This window comes from Myiozetetes cayanensis, unplaced genomic scaffold (genome assembly GCF_022539395.1).
Source record: "Myiozetetes cayanensis isolate MyiCay16 unplaced genomic scaffold, myiCay2020 scf1, whole genome shotgun sequence".
Taxonomy (NCBI): domain Eukaryota; kingdom Metazoa; phylum Chordata; class Aves; order Passeriformes; family Tyrannidae; genus Myiozetetes; species Myiozetetes cayanensis.
Window position 1 is genome coordinate 22,564,107 of NW_026086604.1, and position 15,223 is coordinate 22,579,329.

The following is a 15,223-nucleotide window of genomic DNA, read 5'->3' on the forward strand; positions in this document are numbered from 1 at the left end:
ATCTCCACTTGATCTAAAAACATGATCCTGACATCAGTAGAACTTTGATCTGTTCCCAAGGGCTCTTACAGGCTTTTCCAAATTTTAAGGTGTCTCAGATGTGATGGTGTAAGTGGGCTAGAAGGATGGCCCGTCCTACTAAATTACCTTGTGAAAAATTTAAGCTGGTCTTGGTCTCTATGAGTATAAAGGGTTATTCTTGGTTTAGATGTGATGCTATCAGTGTAGCACTACCCAGCGTCAGATTTGGGCTGGTGTAGAAACCAGGAAGGAAATTCTATGATTGCATTATGTTGAAGGCCAGACTAGGCTTTTAGGTAATCCCTTTTTGCTTCATGTCTGCAAGCCAATGAGACCTTGGAATACATAGAGGAAAACGGAAACTACCATCATGTTTGAACCAGCCTTAAAAAAAAGAACATTTGCAACTGATATGAATGTTGGGATAAATTTCTTTTTTGTGCTGACACAAATGTCCTATTTCCTACCTACAGCTACTCATGCTTACCTCTCTCCAAAACATCCTAACTTTGAGGAGAAGACGTATAATGTTCCAATAATACTTAATGACAATGGAAACCCACCTTTGCAAAACAAAGTGAATCTTAAAGGTATACTATGCACAGAACTACTAGTTTCAAGACAGCAGTTATATTTATGACTAACCAAATCTAACTACCAAACTTCTCATTAACCTCATGGCACTTCTTTTTGCAGTAAACATCTGCAAGTGTTCAATTGAAAAGTCATGTTTTATTGAAGTAGAGCGTGAGCACTCCTGGCCAACCGTTGGGCAGGCAGTTGGGATTCTACTTGGGGTCCTGCTCATCATTGGTAAGTCACTTTTCTTGGTTGATTTGAAGCCAGATCTCCGAGATATGATGGTGCTGCTGCATTTCTGACACTAATTTACTTGTTGGGTGAAGATTTGTCATGAATGCTGCAGACTGAAAGAGGGGAGATCTTGCGATTGTGTATCATGATTGCTGAAAACTTAAGTTTTCTGTGCTTCTTAATCAACATACAATGGCATTGCAATCAGCTAGAACAGAAGCAACTGTTGCACTTGTAGCATGTTGTCACTTCATTGTTACCTACTGCCTTTTCTTTGTCGAGGAAGGGATTGGAGCCTTGTCTTAGGCACCCAGATTATAGTGAAAGTATGGAAGTTTCCAGGGATGTCATGCTTAAAATATCTGTACCCGTAGCTTATAGTTATGATTTTATTCATTTATTTCAGCTTTGTAGGTTTACCTTATTCATATGGAGAGTTATTCTGAACTGTGGGAATTTACATGAACAAAGTGTAGTTACATTGTTGAGCAGCAGTGAACGGTATTATGTTCCTACAGGCTCGTGCTGATGCAACTTCAACAAGTAGCTTAAAATTTTTTTCAAAACAAACCAAAATATTTTTTAGTATAAGGATAGAATATTTCAGTTAGAAGGGACCCACAACGATCATCTAGTCCCGCTGCCTGACCATTTCAGGGCTGATCAAAATTTAAAGCATATTTTAAAGGCATTGCCCAATTGCCTCTTAAACGCTGACAGGTTTAGGGCATCAAACACCTCTATAGGAAGCCTTTTCTAGTGTTTGACCACTCTCTCAGTAAAAAAATGCTTCCTAATGTCCAATCTAAACCTCCCATGGTGCAGCTTTGAACCATTTCCACATGTCCTATCCCTTGATACCAGGGAGAAGAGCTGAGCACTTCCCTCCCCACTCCTCAGGGAGCTCTAGAGAGCAGTGAGGTCACCTTACAGCCTCCTTTCCTCCAAACCAGACAAGCCCAAAGTCTTCAGCCACTTCTCATAGAACATTCCTTCCACTCTTTCACCAGCTTTGTTTCTGTTCTCTGGGCATGTTCCCATTCCTTAACATCCTTCTTCAATTGTGAGGCCCAGAACAGCGTTCAGTGCTGAAGGTGAGGCTGCACCAACACTGTTACAGCGGGACAGTCATCTGTCCTGGCACACATGACAAATCCCTGCTCAAAGGGAGGGAGGTTAAATAGACACTTTGCCACCTGATCAGATCCTAGAGGTGAAGTTCATCTCTGGGGGAAGGCCTCTGAGCCCCTCAGCAGCTGATCCTGCCCACCAGCTCCTCTCATTCATGCTGTTGGTCCAAGGCTACATGGTCATTCCACAATCCTGTTTGTTTCTACTCAAGAGGTAAAGCACATATTACAGAGGATATTACAGTGCAGATGTCAGGGCCCTTGCTGAAACCTCTTTTCAGAAAGTGTTCTTTTCCCATTATTGATGAATGCTCTTTGTTTTTCAGGTGCCATTATAGGGGGCGTATTTTTCCACATGAAATACAAAGAGAAACATGAAAAGAGTCACCAAAAAGATGCAAAAGATAGCGCTGAACTCAACAGACTGACTTAAAGACTGTTTCATCAAGTGACAAAATGTGGCAAAAATGCCCTCTGGGTTGTGAGTAAGTAAACTTCACTGCTCCCAAAGCCCAGAAGTGTACTGTCACAAACTGAATAGCAGTTCAGGTAATAAAGTCCTGCACTGCATTTGAAGATGTCCCATGAAATTATATGAAATTACCTGACTCTCAGCAAAGGAGGTCCCAAACATATTGCAATCTGTAATCTGTCCCGGGTCATGCCTGCTTACATTATGCTGAATTTGTACTCACTATGTGACATTTCAGTTTTTCATTTTTGATATCCAAGGAGTAGAACCAGTTTGTAAAGCACCATGGCCTTTCATTACAGTTTCCAATTTAGAAAAAAAAGACTATGCCAAGTCATGTGGAGTTAGGTAATATGCTGCAAGTATTGTATCATACTGCTGCAAATATTGCTCTTGCCCCCTACACATTAGACAAGAATAAAAATTTTCTTTAAAGGTTTTAGTGCCTGCTTATTTTATTATATATTATATTATATTATATATTAAAAAGACAGTACATGACAGCAAACCATTTCTGCTTGGTTATCTCTTGTATTTCACCCTCACTTTCATGAAATACAGATTAAAAATGGCTCTTAGGCAAGTGACACGAGTCCAGCTGATTGAAGATGCAATGATTGCTGGAGGCACTTCTATCTTAATTAGAGTAAAATGTACTTGAGCACAGGATGACACTCAGAGAGGGAAAGCCTTTCTCCTGACAGCATGCCTATAGAAGGGCATTTTTGGTGACAGTTTGTGGGAGGTCTTTCTTTTAAACTATAAATAAAAGCTGACAAATATTGTGTTAAACTAAAAAGACAATATATTTTTGAAAATGTCAAAGAAAAGTTCATATGGAAAAGACTGTATTTGCTTACCCAGGATTTTTTTAATGGCTTTTGCATACAGCACAGAACTAGAAAGAAAAGAGCACTTTTTTGGTAGCATTGCATTTATAATAGGTTTTCCTAGAATGCTGCCAGCAAAAACTTTGCTTTTGGGCTTCAACAACACAACCCAATTGTTGTACCTCTTCCCCAGCTGTTGGAGCTCTGTTATTTGCTGTGGGGCTCACTGCTGGAATGTATTTATTTTATGATGGGAATGCAATCCATTATATTTGGAAAGTATGACATTCAGTTACGTCAGTGTGTCCAGGGATTAGGTTTAGTATATTGTTTTATAAATAAAGAAGCCAAAGTTTAGGAGTTGTACTTGTGTGTACCCACACAGCTTTATCTGAAGATGAGGAAAATGAGCAGAAGTTCTCCTTTGCTTTACCTCCTTGACCTGTCTTTCTGTTTGATAAGTTTACCCAAGCCCATCTCCTGTTTTCAAAAATTTCTTTTCTGGAGAAGAGTAAAAAAATTTCTTGTCTTATTTGCCTACATTCGTGGCTGGTTTGATAGCAGGACCTTAACCTTGTCCTGAGCCTGCAGAGGCATTGCTGTAGTTTCCTGTGTCTCATGGGGTGATTCACTGCACCCTCTCCTAGCTGCCCTCAGACCAGCAGATAGCAGAGCTTCTCAGACAAGCCAAAAAGTTCTCTGGGGTCTTGAACACATCTTCAGCCTTGAAGACTTTCAGTCTCAGTGCACTGGGAGTCAACCCCACTGCAAGTGCTTACCAAAGGTGGTTCACGTGTGGTAGGAGGAGTCTGAGTGAAACTGCCTTGGGGTGTCCCCTCTCTGGCAGCTGCCCTGGGTGGACATCTCTAGGGCCCAGCACATTTTCCCTTGCTGCTGCAATGACCCCTTGATAGCCCACACTTCTGCCTGCAGCAGAGCACAGACAGGGCCTTCAGCACCCTGACTGCCTCACCTCACCTCTGCCCCCTTCCCCACCCCACTTGCCCAAAGTCCCCTCCGCTCAAGGGATTTATGTTCATGCCCACACAGGCATAACTAAGCAATGCAGCTGCTAGCTAACCTGTGGCTGGGGCATCACATGCTTCTTAGTGCTTCTTGTACTGTGCAGTAGTCCTCCCTTAAACAAAACAAAACAAACTAAAAACCCCCCTCAAACAAAAAAAACCCTGATTTCCAACTCTGACACAAATATTCTCATTTTCTTCACCCTCCTCCTGCCTGCCTGCCTGCCAGGATTTTATCCCCAGTCCTCCAGGGGTTTATTTAACCCAGTCCTGCTCTGGGTTCTTCATTGGTTCAGTATCTTTTGGGAGCCAGACAAAAATTCTCACCCAGCCTTAACTCTCCCCCCGCAGCAGACTGCTGCCCCCAGCCTCCTTTCCAAGGGACAAATTCAGTTTTGCTTGGGTCTCTGGAGAGGAAGAGAAGCAATACTTATTATTATTCCTTCCCAGCATGCTTCCCACTAGTTCCAGCTGGTTCCCAGGTCTCTGCAGGAGTGGCAGATATTAGAACATTTTGCCTGTACATTACGTTTTTGCTCTGAATTCAAGTTTTAAAGAATGAGCATTTCTTTTTGAGCTCCTCAAATTCTTGACAATGTCTGTTAGTCATGTATCCTGCAAAGTTGTTTCATTGGCACTTATTGGTAATAACTGACAACATAAACCACACTTTAATTGTAAAAGTGTGAAACTATAGATAGCACTCAAACAAAAATTTTTACAGACCTCAAAAAAATAGTTCTCTGAAGTTGGCCATATTATTACTTTTTTAAACACCTTTGAAATATTTGCTTATACTTATTTTTTATTCTTGAATAATAGATATTCTGGTAACAGTTACATGCCAGAATATTGGCATGATTTTCACACCTGCAGGATTAACTATGAAGAAATTAGTAAGGTCTGCAAGCATTAAAACCAAATTAATACTTTCAATGCATGATACTTAAAAGAAAATGTTAGAGGAGCTAAAGCTCTCCTATTTTCTATCCACAAATTATTAGAATAACTTTATACATTGAGAGGAGGACAAATTTTGAAAACAGTGTTGATGGCTTTGGACTCCAGTTACAACCTTTCTGCCAAGAACAATATCACACAAGAAGTCCAGTGATGAAATCTGCTGAGAATATGTCCTCTGGCACTGCTCCTTTCCTTGGCTCCTCCTCCAAGCATGCAACATCTCATTACAAGGTTCACAGATAGCAAAAGATGTTTCGGTGCTTTCTAATCCTTTTTTTACAAGATTAGAGGCTTATCAGGGTTTTGATTATCTCCAGGATTAATGGAATACATTAATTAAACTGTCATTATGCATATTTTTCAACTCTTTTGTAAATACAAACTTGAAAAGTACGAACAAGATTTTTATCTGGGTTTATAGAACAAATGCCACAGAACAGCAGCTCCTGGGGAGAAGAAACACGTCCTTAATCCATGTTTTCAAGCAGAGTTCATCAGCTCTGCTCACATGATCAAATGTGCAAGGCTGTATCCACCACACACAGCTACTGCTGTGCCTATTAATGGGGATAAAGGTAAGGCAGCCCCCTGTGGCATGGGGATGGATGGGTGCCAGCAGCATGGCTGGGATGGCCATGCCACCCTGCTGGCTGGAGCCATCAGAACTTGTCGAGGGACAGACTCCCCCCAGGTCTGGGGAGTGCAGGGAGAAATTTGTCTTCACCCATAAAATGGCTCTGTAGTGAGCTGTGGTCTTGGGGTAGACAAACACCATGTGGAGGAGCATAGAGGGCACTTAGGTGGGATTAGGAAGATGGATGTTAAAGGGCAACTGGTTTTGGCTGGAAGCAGGTGGATGCTCTCCTAATCTTCTGTATGGTAGTTAATCCTAGGTGCACCTCACTAGGAGTTTGAGAAGATTTTGCTTTAAAATAAATAAACACATTTATTACTGGTGTTATTTCCCACAGATTTGCCAAAACTGAGAGCTAAAATTAGCTAATTGTTTATGTAAACTAGAGCAAGGAACCACATAATCCATAGAGTTACCACTTCCTTCTAGACACCAGAGGGGTTGTGCCCAGTTTCTAAATGTGATTCCAGTGTCATTCACCCCCTCAGAGAAGTTCTCCTTGCCTCTTGACTGACATTGCCTTGTCGTTGAAGCTGTAAATTTCTATGTTCAAGACACAAAGTCCCAGAGCTACAGGTCTGTGCCACAGCAGGGGAAAACTCTTCTAACTCAGAATATTCTGTAACTCTGTGATCCTCTAGGGACAGAGCTCAGTAAAAGGAGGCACCATAATCTGTGACCAAAGGATTACAACATGAAAATCCATTAGTGCAATAAATACCATGGAAACATACAAAAAGATGGACAGCATGATCATGTTAAGGATCCTAAGACAGGAAAAATAACTCCAGTTTTTTGATTGCATATTCCAAAAGCAAAACAGAAGATCAAAGGCAAACCAGAAGCAGATCTTTGAACTTGTTGCTGAACAGCATGTTCCTCCACTGATAGTGAAAGATTGTACGGTGCAGGGAGACAAACTACTTGGGCCTGTTCTATTTAGAGCTTGGGGCCCACAGATGGATGATGAGTGCAGTTGCAAACAGATATTACGCCACAGATGAACTTAAGGGGAAGAATATGGAAGCTGGAGACAAGGAGGGACCTCTCTCCTGCATTAATGCCATCAGCTGGGGTCCAGTTGCTGGCAGTCAGCATAGGCACACACCTCGTGTTGTTTCTCCACCTGCCAGAAACTTCAAAGAGTTCACACCCTGGGGTTTTCGTTGCAAAAGTATATGCCTACATTTGAATTATTTCTTCTGCTTGGCAAAACCAAAGAGATGCAACAGTTGAACCCAGAAGACATTTCTTCAGGTAAGATTCATGGAGGGTTTATCACATCTCTCTGCTCAGTGTAGTGAGCTCACCCATGCTGCTTGTCGCTTCCCTGAGTGAGGGACTTGCCTGTCCTCACTCAGCACTGAAAGGCCATTGTGGGAAAGCAGTGGAGGACTAGAGTGATGCCAGCAAAGATTTACTGACTTACTACTGATTTAGTGACTGATTTACCTGAGTTACAACTGTTGAAACTAACTTGTCCCAGCTGGCCGAGCAGGCTAACGAGATGGGGATTGGCATAGCTGGTGTTGTGTTGCTTTCCCACATTCAGTCTGGACAGTGAAGAGTTACCAGAAGAGCTGATGGTGGGAGCAGCAGGTAGAAAGAACAGGAAGGCAGCACAAAGCAAGAGATACCAAAAAATGAAGTGTGCTCTGAGCCTTAGCTGAAGACCTACAGGAGTGGACAGGCCTGAAGGCTGTGCAGCAGCTCTGAAGCATCACTGTCTTTCCCACGTGGAAGGAGATCAGTGAACTTCAGGATGCATATACATACTTCTGGATCTGGTGGCCACAGAAGAGTCAGAGGGAGCAAGTGCCAGGGGCTTCAGAAGCTGGGGGATTTCCAGCTGCCACCCCTCTTGAGCTCCTTTGGCTGGTGGTTCCTGCTGCTAGACCTGACTGAGAAAGTGCCTGTTTTTCTTTCATTTTTGGCCAACATCTGAAAGACTACAGATTTTTTTCTTGCCCTTTGGATAACTCCGTTGATGTTAAAGTCTAGCCTTATGAAACTTTTTCCATTTCCCCAGGAAATATTTTGTGTTAATATATTCTTATCCTTTCCTTATTGATTTTATCTGCAATGCCTTTTGCCAAGTCTAATTTTTAGAGCCTTACGTTTATTGTCTTAGGTTCCAGTTGTTAAGTGTTTTGCTGGGCTCCACTTTTTTTTTCCATGATGCACAGTGCACTTCTTTTAAGTGAGGCACAGCTCAGAGGGGTTTATTATTTCTATGTAAGTCAGGCTGTCAGTGTGGGCTATCAGACAGGGTGGATGAGTAGGTAAGAGGGCATCTTCTTATGTGCTTACTTCAGGGGAGCTGAGGCCAAAAGAAAGCTGAATGATGCCTAATTAGGTTAAATAAGAGGGAAATGAGAAGGAAAATTAGCTCAGCTGGTTAGAGCATGGCTCTAATAATGACAAGGTCACAGGTTCAATCCCTGTATAGGCCATTCACTTCAGAGTTGGGACCTTGTGGGTCCCTTCCAGCTCAGAATACTCTGTAATTCTGTGAAGGGGACATGTGTGAAGCCCTAGATAGTTTCTATTTTTGCTCATTTTTCTGGCTATATGGGTTCAAGCATTAGTAAACCATTTTGTACTAACAAGTCATTTAGTTACAAATATCAGATATTTTAGGAGCATCCTGGATGTTGGGCTTGCAGTTTGTCACCTGCAAATGCTTTTTGCCTTTCCACAGGTCTTTGATTGTGCTGTAGAGGACCCTGAGGGTAGCAGGACTCTGAATGCCCCAAATTAGGGCATGTTACTATGTCCCCTCCTTGCATTGGTCAGTTGTTTGCTTTGCAGTCATCAGCGAGTGCCATTTTTTTAAGGCCTAGCTCCTGAAAGCTGTAAGCTGTAGTTACGAAGGCAATTGTCTATCTGTCAGATTATGTACAAGCTCATGTGTAGAAGTTAGACTTGATGATCACCTGCACGGGGCTGTGGGCCTGGAGAGTCCCAACTGGTCTGCCAGCTCAGGCAGAGTCTGCCGGCCTTTCACTAGCATAGCTGAAACTGCCACACAGCTCCTTCCGTGCTGTTAGTGTGGATGATGTCCCAGCTCTGATGAAAAAACAGCTGTGTAAAGACTAAGCAAACACCCGGCATAAGCAACAATCAGCAACAGTGGCAGTGTGGTGGTGCCCAACGTGGGCTGTCTGCCCCAGCAGAGCACCTGGGAGTGGTGAGAGCCTCTCTGGGGAGGGAGGGAGCCAGAGCCACAGAGATGCCAAGTGACTCAGCGGGTGCCACGTAAAGGATGTTCAGATTCCAGAGATGAGGAAAGAACTGTTTTCCCAGAGGCTCAGGGAGGCATTATCATAGCAGAGCTGTGATGATAGCCACTTTCCCAGAATATTTGGAGTGAAAGATACCCTGGGCGTTTAAATATTATTGATACCAGCAATCTCCAGAGCCTGTTTGATTTGCAAGGCACTATCACCCAATCTCGGTCTGCCTTTGATGTGCATTCCTGCATACTCACAAAGAGTGTTCATTTCCTTTTGCAGTGTTTCATTTGCTGCTAGGAAGTCTCTCAGCCCCTCAGAGAGGCCTGTGGCTATTAAAACATTGTCAGTAGTTTTCATATCACTGAGGGTCTTAAACAAACTCTGCTAGCTTTCTGCTGCACTGCATACCAGAGTTTTACCATGGTCCAGAGTTATGAATTCCCACAGTAAGACCTATGTCTTCTCTTCAGAAATTACTCACCATCATCACTGCAACTGCCCAAAATATTCACCTGAAAACTGAGCTCTTGCCAACACCCATGGCAGAGTCCCATTTTCTAAAACTGTAGTATGTAACAGAGCTGCCCTCTCCCACAGGGGTATTAAAGGGTGTCACCAAAGCACACAACAGGAGGAATAAAAAGATGCACAACTCAAATGTAGTCTGAAGATCCTCTTAAATAGTGCAGATTTGCATCTGGAAATGTTAGTCAGAGGTAGTCTTAACAAAGAAGTGTTTTCATAAAACACTTCTACAAGAAACATTCCAGTAAAAACTACCATGCATGGGAGAAAAAGCAATTCTCTGTCATTGTGCTGTTTCCTAGGCCATTTTTCCTTGTGCCATTTTTTGTCTTTACATGGTGTTTACAGCAGAATTACTATAATCAGCCTACCAGTGACATTATTGTTTCTCAGGGTGCCTTCAGAGGCTGATTGCCCAAAAAGACAGTCAAATGTTGCAACTAATGTGCGCTACCAAGGATGTAGAGTGGACCAATTGAAATTGGAGGGAAGTAGAAGTTATGGAAGTAGACAGGGTTTGCAATCAAACAGACTAGGACCAAAGCCAGAGCGGAGATATGGGCATGGCAGGTCATGATTCAAAACATCAACGAGCCTTGAGCACAATGAATCCAGTGGGAAAGCAGGGGTGCACTTTGGAGTCACAAAATTATCAGGAAACCTAAAAAGCAAGGAGAATAGAAAAGACAGCCACTGGAGCAGGGTAGTCAGGCTAGTTAGGAGCAGTTGCTAATGCCTATGAGCCCTAAGTCTATTGCCAAGTCTATTCCTAAGGAACACTTTGGTGTCCCCATGGCCTACAGGTTCTGGGCCAGAAAGGCTCAGGTTTCAGATACAGATCCTGGGTCATACCTGCAAGGCCCAGGCAGATGGCAATGACATGATCCTTCCTAGCATGTGAATATGGGAGCTTGTGGCACTACCCCCTGGAGTTCAAGATGTGTTTAAAGCTGTCATGACCATGGGAGATGTTATGTCCATGACTAATATGAGAGGTAAATGAGATGTGAGTAAACAGAAAGGGGTTAAGCAATGAAATATGACAGTCTTTCCCAGACCCTTGTAGACTTGGGCAAGAAAACACAACATGCCTCAGTGCTTTAGCTGAAAATGGGTTCAGATAACAGTGAAAAGTAGTTCTGTGTTTTGATGACTTCCAACACGCAAATGTCTGCTGAAAAATTAAGGGCTTTTGAAATGAAGCAATGCAGGTATTCTTGACAAACTTCCTTGGCATGGTGGCTCATCAGCTGTGCTGTATTGGGGATTCAAGTGGAACCACCAAAGTTCAGAATAGAAGCAGGGGGGAATCCCCAGATGACAAATAAGCACCCTGGAAAGTGAAGATGTGGAGGGCATTGCCCTGAGCAAACATGGCCAAGGGTTAGGTGAATACCACATCACACTGATGAAGTTTCAGAGAACAGTGGTGTTATCTAACAGTGATTTCCATTGCAGGGGACTAGCTGACAGAGTGATGTAGAAGGATTTGAAAATGATGTTTAGAAGACTATTTACCAGCAGGTAGAAGAAATAAGCCTGAAATTACTCTGATTGACACTTCATGGAACCTGTTCCTTTAAAGGCCAGGGGCGCTCCTTGCATGGAGCCATCCATCTCCAAGGATGGTGGTCTTAAGATATGGTCTTGTGAGCGAGGCAGATCAAAGATAACTTCTGAAAACACAGTCACTGATGCCTGGAAGGAATGGGGTGCTGGGGGCTTTTGTGAATTGGTCTGATCATAGGTATTACATGAGTCAATAGATATTCAGACCTCTGGTTTGTGTATCTGTCCACCAGAAATTGTCCACATTCCAGGATTTCCAACTCAATTTGTACCTCCAGGATTAAATCTCACCTTTTTATGACAGAGCAACCTTTAAGTCTTAATTTTAATCACAGCTAGCTCTTTTAGTCTGTCAAGGTAAGACAGATCTGTACTAGGATTTTTACTGGAACTATCTTACAAGGATAATTCCAGCAGAATGACCTCTGTGAATTGCACATTTTTTCACTGTTGGAACTGGGAGGTCTCAGAACAGTATAACTTGCATTTTCCCTTTACTCGGCATCTGCCTTGATGTTTTGATTACTTGGCTGATAAGTTACAGAAATCTAAACACTGGGGAGAACAAGGACCAAGCCGCCTGTTGCTTTGATAGCATTGACTTCACTGCAGAGTTAGAGGCATCTTTCCCCTCAAAGAGGAGTTCTGCTGCGTTTCAGTGTGTACATGTAGGGATGAGGTGATCATCCGTTTCGGCTTCTCCAAAGCCAAACAGACTCCCACAAAGCATTTAATCTCCATTTAGGAGAATACAGCTAGAGGGGTCACTCACTTGAAAAGTCTTTGATGAACTTGTAACACACATCAAAAAGACCGATTGTATTTTTTAATTAGTTGAAGCAGCATCCAGGCTCCCAGCATCAAACCAATGATCCAGAAGAGGGATGTCTATGCTCTCTTGGAAGGCATTGTAAAAGTACTATGACAGTCACTTTCTTTTTGGGTTACATAGACAGATTACCTTGACAAAGATGTCCCAGGGCAAAGAGAATACAAAGATTACTCTAGTTTCTCAAGAAAATAGGTATTATATCATGTCACTATATATCAACCTAATGCTAAAACATGGGAAAAATTCTGGAACATCATCACTGGAGCATTTAAAGACATTTGGGTTTTTAAGCATAACTAAACATGTATCAGATGTAGAATATGGTTTTCCATATTCTGATATGATAGATGCAGGTGTGTCCCCTGAAAGCCAATTTAAATTGCAATACTTCCTGCTATCTCTGAAATACTTCATTTCTGAAGAGGGTGATATAAATTTCCAGATTTTACTTGGCGCAGAGTTCTATTATCAACATAAGCGACAAAAGACAGAGCCAAAAAAATATGCCTTTAATGTTGTTAATTCAGTAGAACCACATGATGCTAATGTATGGCAATTCATCAGCTAGCCCAAGATTTGGCAGTTTTGTTTTGTGTTTCTAACTTTTTAAACCTAAGGCCAGGAGCATCCTAGCCTGGGTACAGTTTCAAGGGTCTTAGATGTGGCAGTGGTATAACATAAACAACAATACCAGCATCTTTGTCAGGAGAGGCTGCAAGGATGAAACTGCTCTTTTTTCACATTTCAGTATCTGTCATTGCCTGCAGGACATGTGAGGACACTGAGGGCAGCTCTACAATCATACCACTTAACAGCAGTACTCAGTGAGGCGCTTTTTTTCATTTTGGCTGACTAGATTGGGCCAAACAAGAGGAAAACAATGAATAAAAGTCTATAGAAAGGGAGCTTAGAGTTCCCTGCCACAACTGTGAAGAAAAATGTCAAGGATGAGGAAATTCAGTGATGGCAATTTAAATTAATTTTTAAGGGAGGAATAGAAAGATCTCTGGGCAGGTGTGATGACAAAGACAACATAAGTTGCTAGAGGAGTTACCTGACAGCAACTATTTATACATGAAGCCGTACCTGATGTGGTTGATGGAACAGAGCACCCATGGGCAAGCAGTAACCCTGAAGATGGACAGGACACACATGGTATTGTGGGAAAGGGAGCAGGAGAAGTGTGGAAAGGGAGAAGGAGCAGGAGAAGTTTCACAAGAAGAAAAAAACAGCAAGGAAGAAAGAAAACAAATAAAAGAAGAAGTTCATACAGAAGTACAAACAGGAAATAAAGCAGTAAAGAGGATGTGGTTTACCTGAGGAACAGAAGAACCACTATCTCCACCAAAAAAAGAGTAGGACAGAAAAGATACAATCTCAAGAAACTGAGCTGAGAACAGGAGACCATCAGTGTATGTCTTAGTCATCAACCTGAAGCAGAAAACAAGTCTTTAGGATGCAGTGATGAATGCAGTCACATGAACATACTTTAACTTTCTAGCTTCAACTTGAAGAGAAAAGCTCTACAGGAATAAATGCTTCTAGATGTACTAGCCAGGAATCACAGAATCACAGAATATGCCAAGCTGGAAGGGACCCACAAGGATTATCTAGTCCAACTCCTGGCCCTGCACAGGACCATCCCCAGGAGTCACACCATGTGCCCAAGAGTGCTGTCCAAACACTTCTCGAACTCTGTCAGGCTTGGTGATGTGACAAACTTCCCCTGTTCCAGTGCCCAACCAACCACCGTGGGAGGAACTTTTTTCTAATATCCAACCTAAACCTCCCCTGACACAACTTCAAGCGATTTCCTTGGGTCACCACAGGAAAAAGATCAGTGTCTGCCCCTCCTCTTCCTCTCATGAGGAAGTTGTAACTGCAATGAGGTCTCCGCTCAGTCTCCTCTTCTCCAGGTTGAACAAACCAAGTGACCTCAGACACTCCTCATATGGCTTCACCATCTTCTTTGGACACTCTCTAATAGTTTAATATCTTTCTTACATTGCAGTGACCAAAACTGCACACAACATTCAAGGTGAGGCCTCACCAGTGCAGAGCAGAGCAGGACAATCTCCTTCCTCGACCGGCTGTCGATGCTTTGCCTGGTGCCCCCCAGGACAGAGTTGGCCCTCCTGGCTGCCAGGGCACTGCTGACTCATGTTCAACTTGCTGTTGACCAGGACCCCCAGGTCCCTTTGCACAGTGCTTCTTTCCAGCAGCTCATTCCCCCCATCTGTACATACATCCCAGGTTGTCCCTTCCAGGTGCACAATCTGGCACTTTTCCTTGTTGAACTTCATATGGTTGGTGATTGCCCAGTCCTCTAATTTGTCAAGGTCTCTCTGTGGGGCCTCCCTGCCTTCAAGGGAGTCAGCAGCTCCTCCCAGTTTTGTGTAATCTGCACATTTACTTAGTATCTTTTCCAGTCCTTCGTCGGAGTCCTTTATGAAGATGCTGAAGAGCACAGGGCCCAAGATGGAGCCCTGTGGAACCCCACTAGTGACAGGTCACCAGTCTGATGTCACCCCACTCACTGTTACCCTCTGTGCTCATCCCATGAGCCGATTGCTCACCCACCACACAATGTTTATCCAGCTGTGCTGGACATTTTGTCCAGAAGAATCCTGTGAGAGACAGTACTGAAAGCTTCACTGAAATCCAAAAAGCTGTCTTCCCTTGATCAGCCAGGTGGGTTACCTTGTCATAAAAGGAAATCAATTTTGATAAGCAGAACTTTCCTCTCATGAAGCTGCACTGGCTGTGATCAACGACAACATTGTCATTCAGGTGTTTTTCAATACCTCCCAGAGTAATCTTCTCCATTAAGTTTACCAGGCACAGAATGAGACTGACAGGCCTGTAGTTTCTGGGGTCCTCCTTCTTTCTCTTCTTGAAAATTGAGACAGCATTTGCCAGTTTCAGTCAGCTGGGACCTCTCTGGATTCCCAAGACTGCTCAAAAATCATTGAGAGAAGTATTGTGATGACGTCAGCCAGCTCTTTGAGGACTCTGCGATGAATCCCATCAGGCCCCGTAGACTTGTAGGGATCCAGCTGGAGCTGCAGGTCCCACACAATTTCGGGGTCAAGTGGGAGGAAAAATGGTGAAGGTGGCTGAACTGAAAAACTCCAAGAGCCGAGTGAGGATTAATCTTGGTACTTCTTTAAGTC

The 15,223-nt window shown here is 43.1% G+C and overlaps 1 protein-coding gene across 2 annotated transcripts in view; it reads left to right on the plus strand.

The window, feature by feature from the left end:
* CDH17 (cadherin 17) overlaps nt 1-2,875 on the plus strand; it is a 28,662-nt gene extending 25,787 nt beyond the window's left edge. For both annotated transcript variants that reach the window (XM_050316464.1, XM_050316456.1), the window contains exons 16-18: nt 495-611; nt 718-834; nt 2,291-2,875. In XM_050316464.1, the coding sequence (XP_050172421.1) occupies nt 495-611; nt 718-834; nt 2,291-2,397 (341 nt within the window). In that variant the 3' untranslated portion in view covers nt 2,398-2,875. The remainder of the gene's footprint in view (nt 1-494; nt 612-717; nt 835-2,290) is intronic.
* Nucleotides 2,876-15,223: the final 12,348 nt, after the last annotated feature.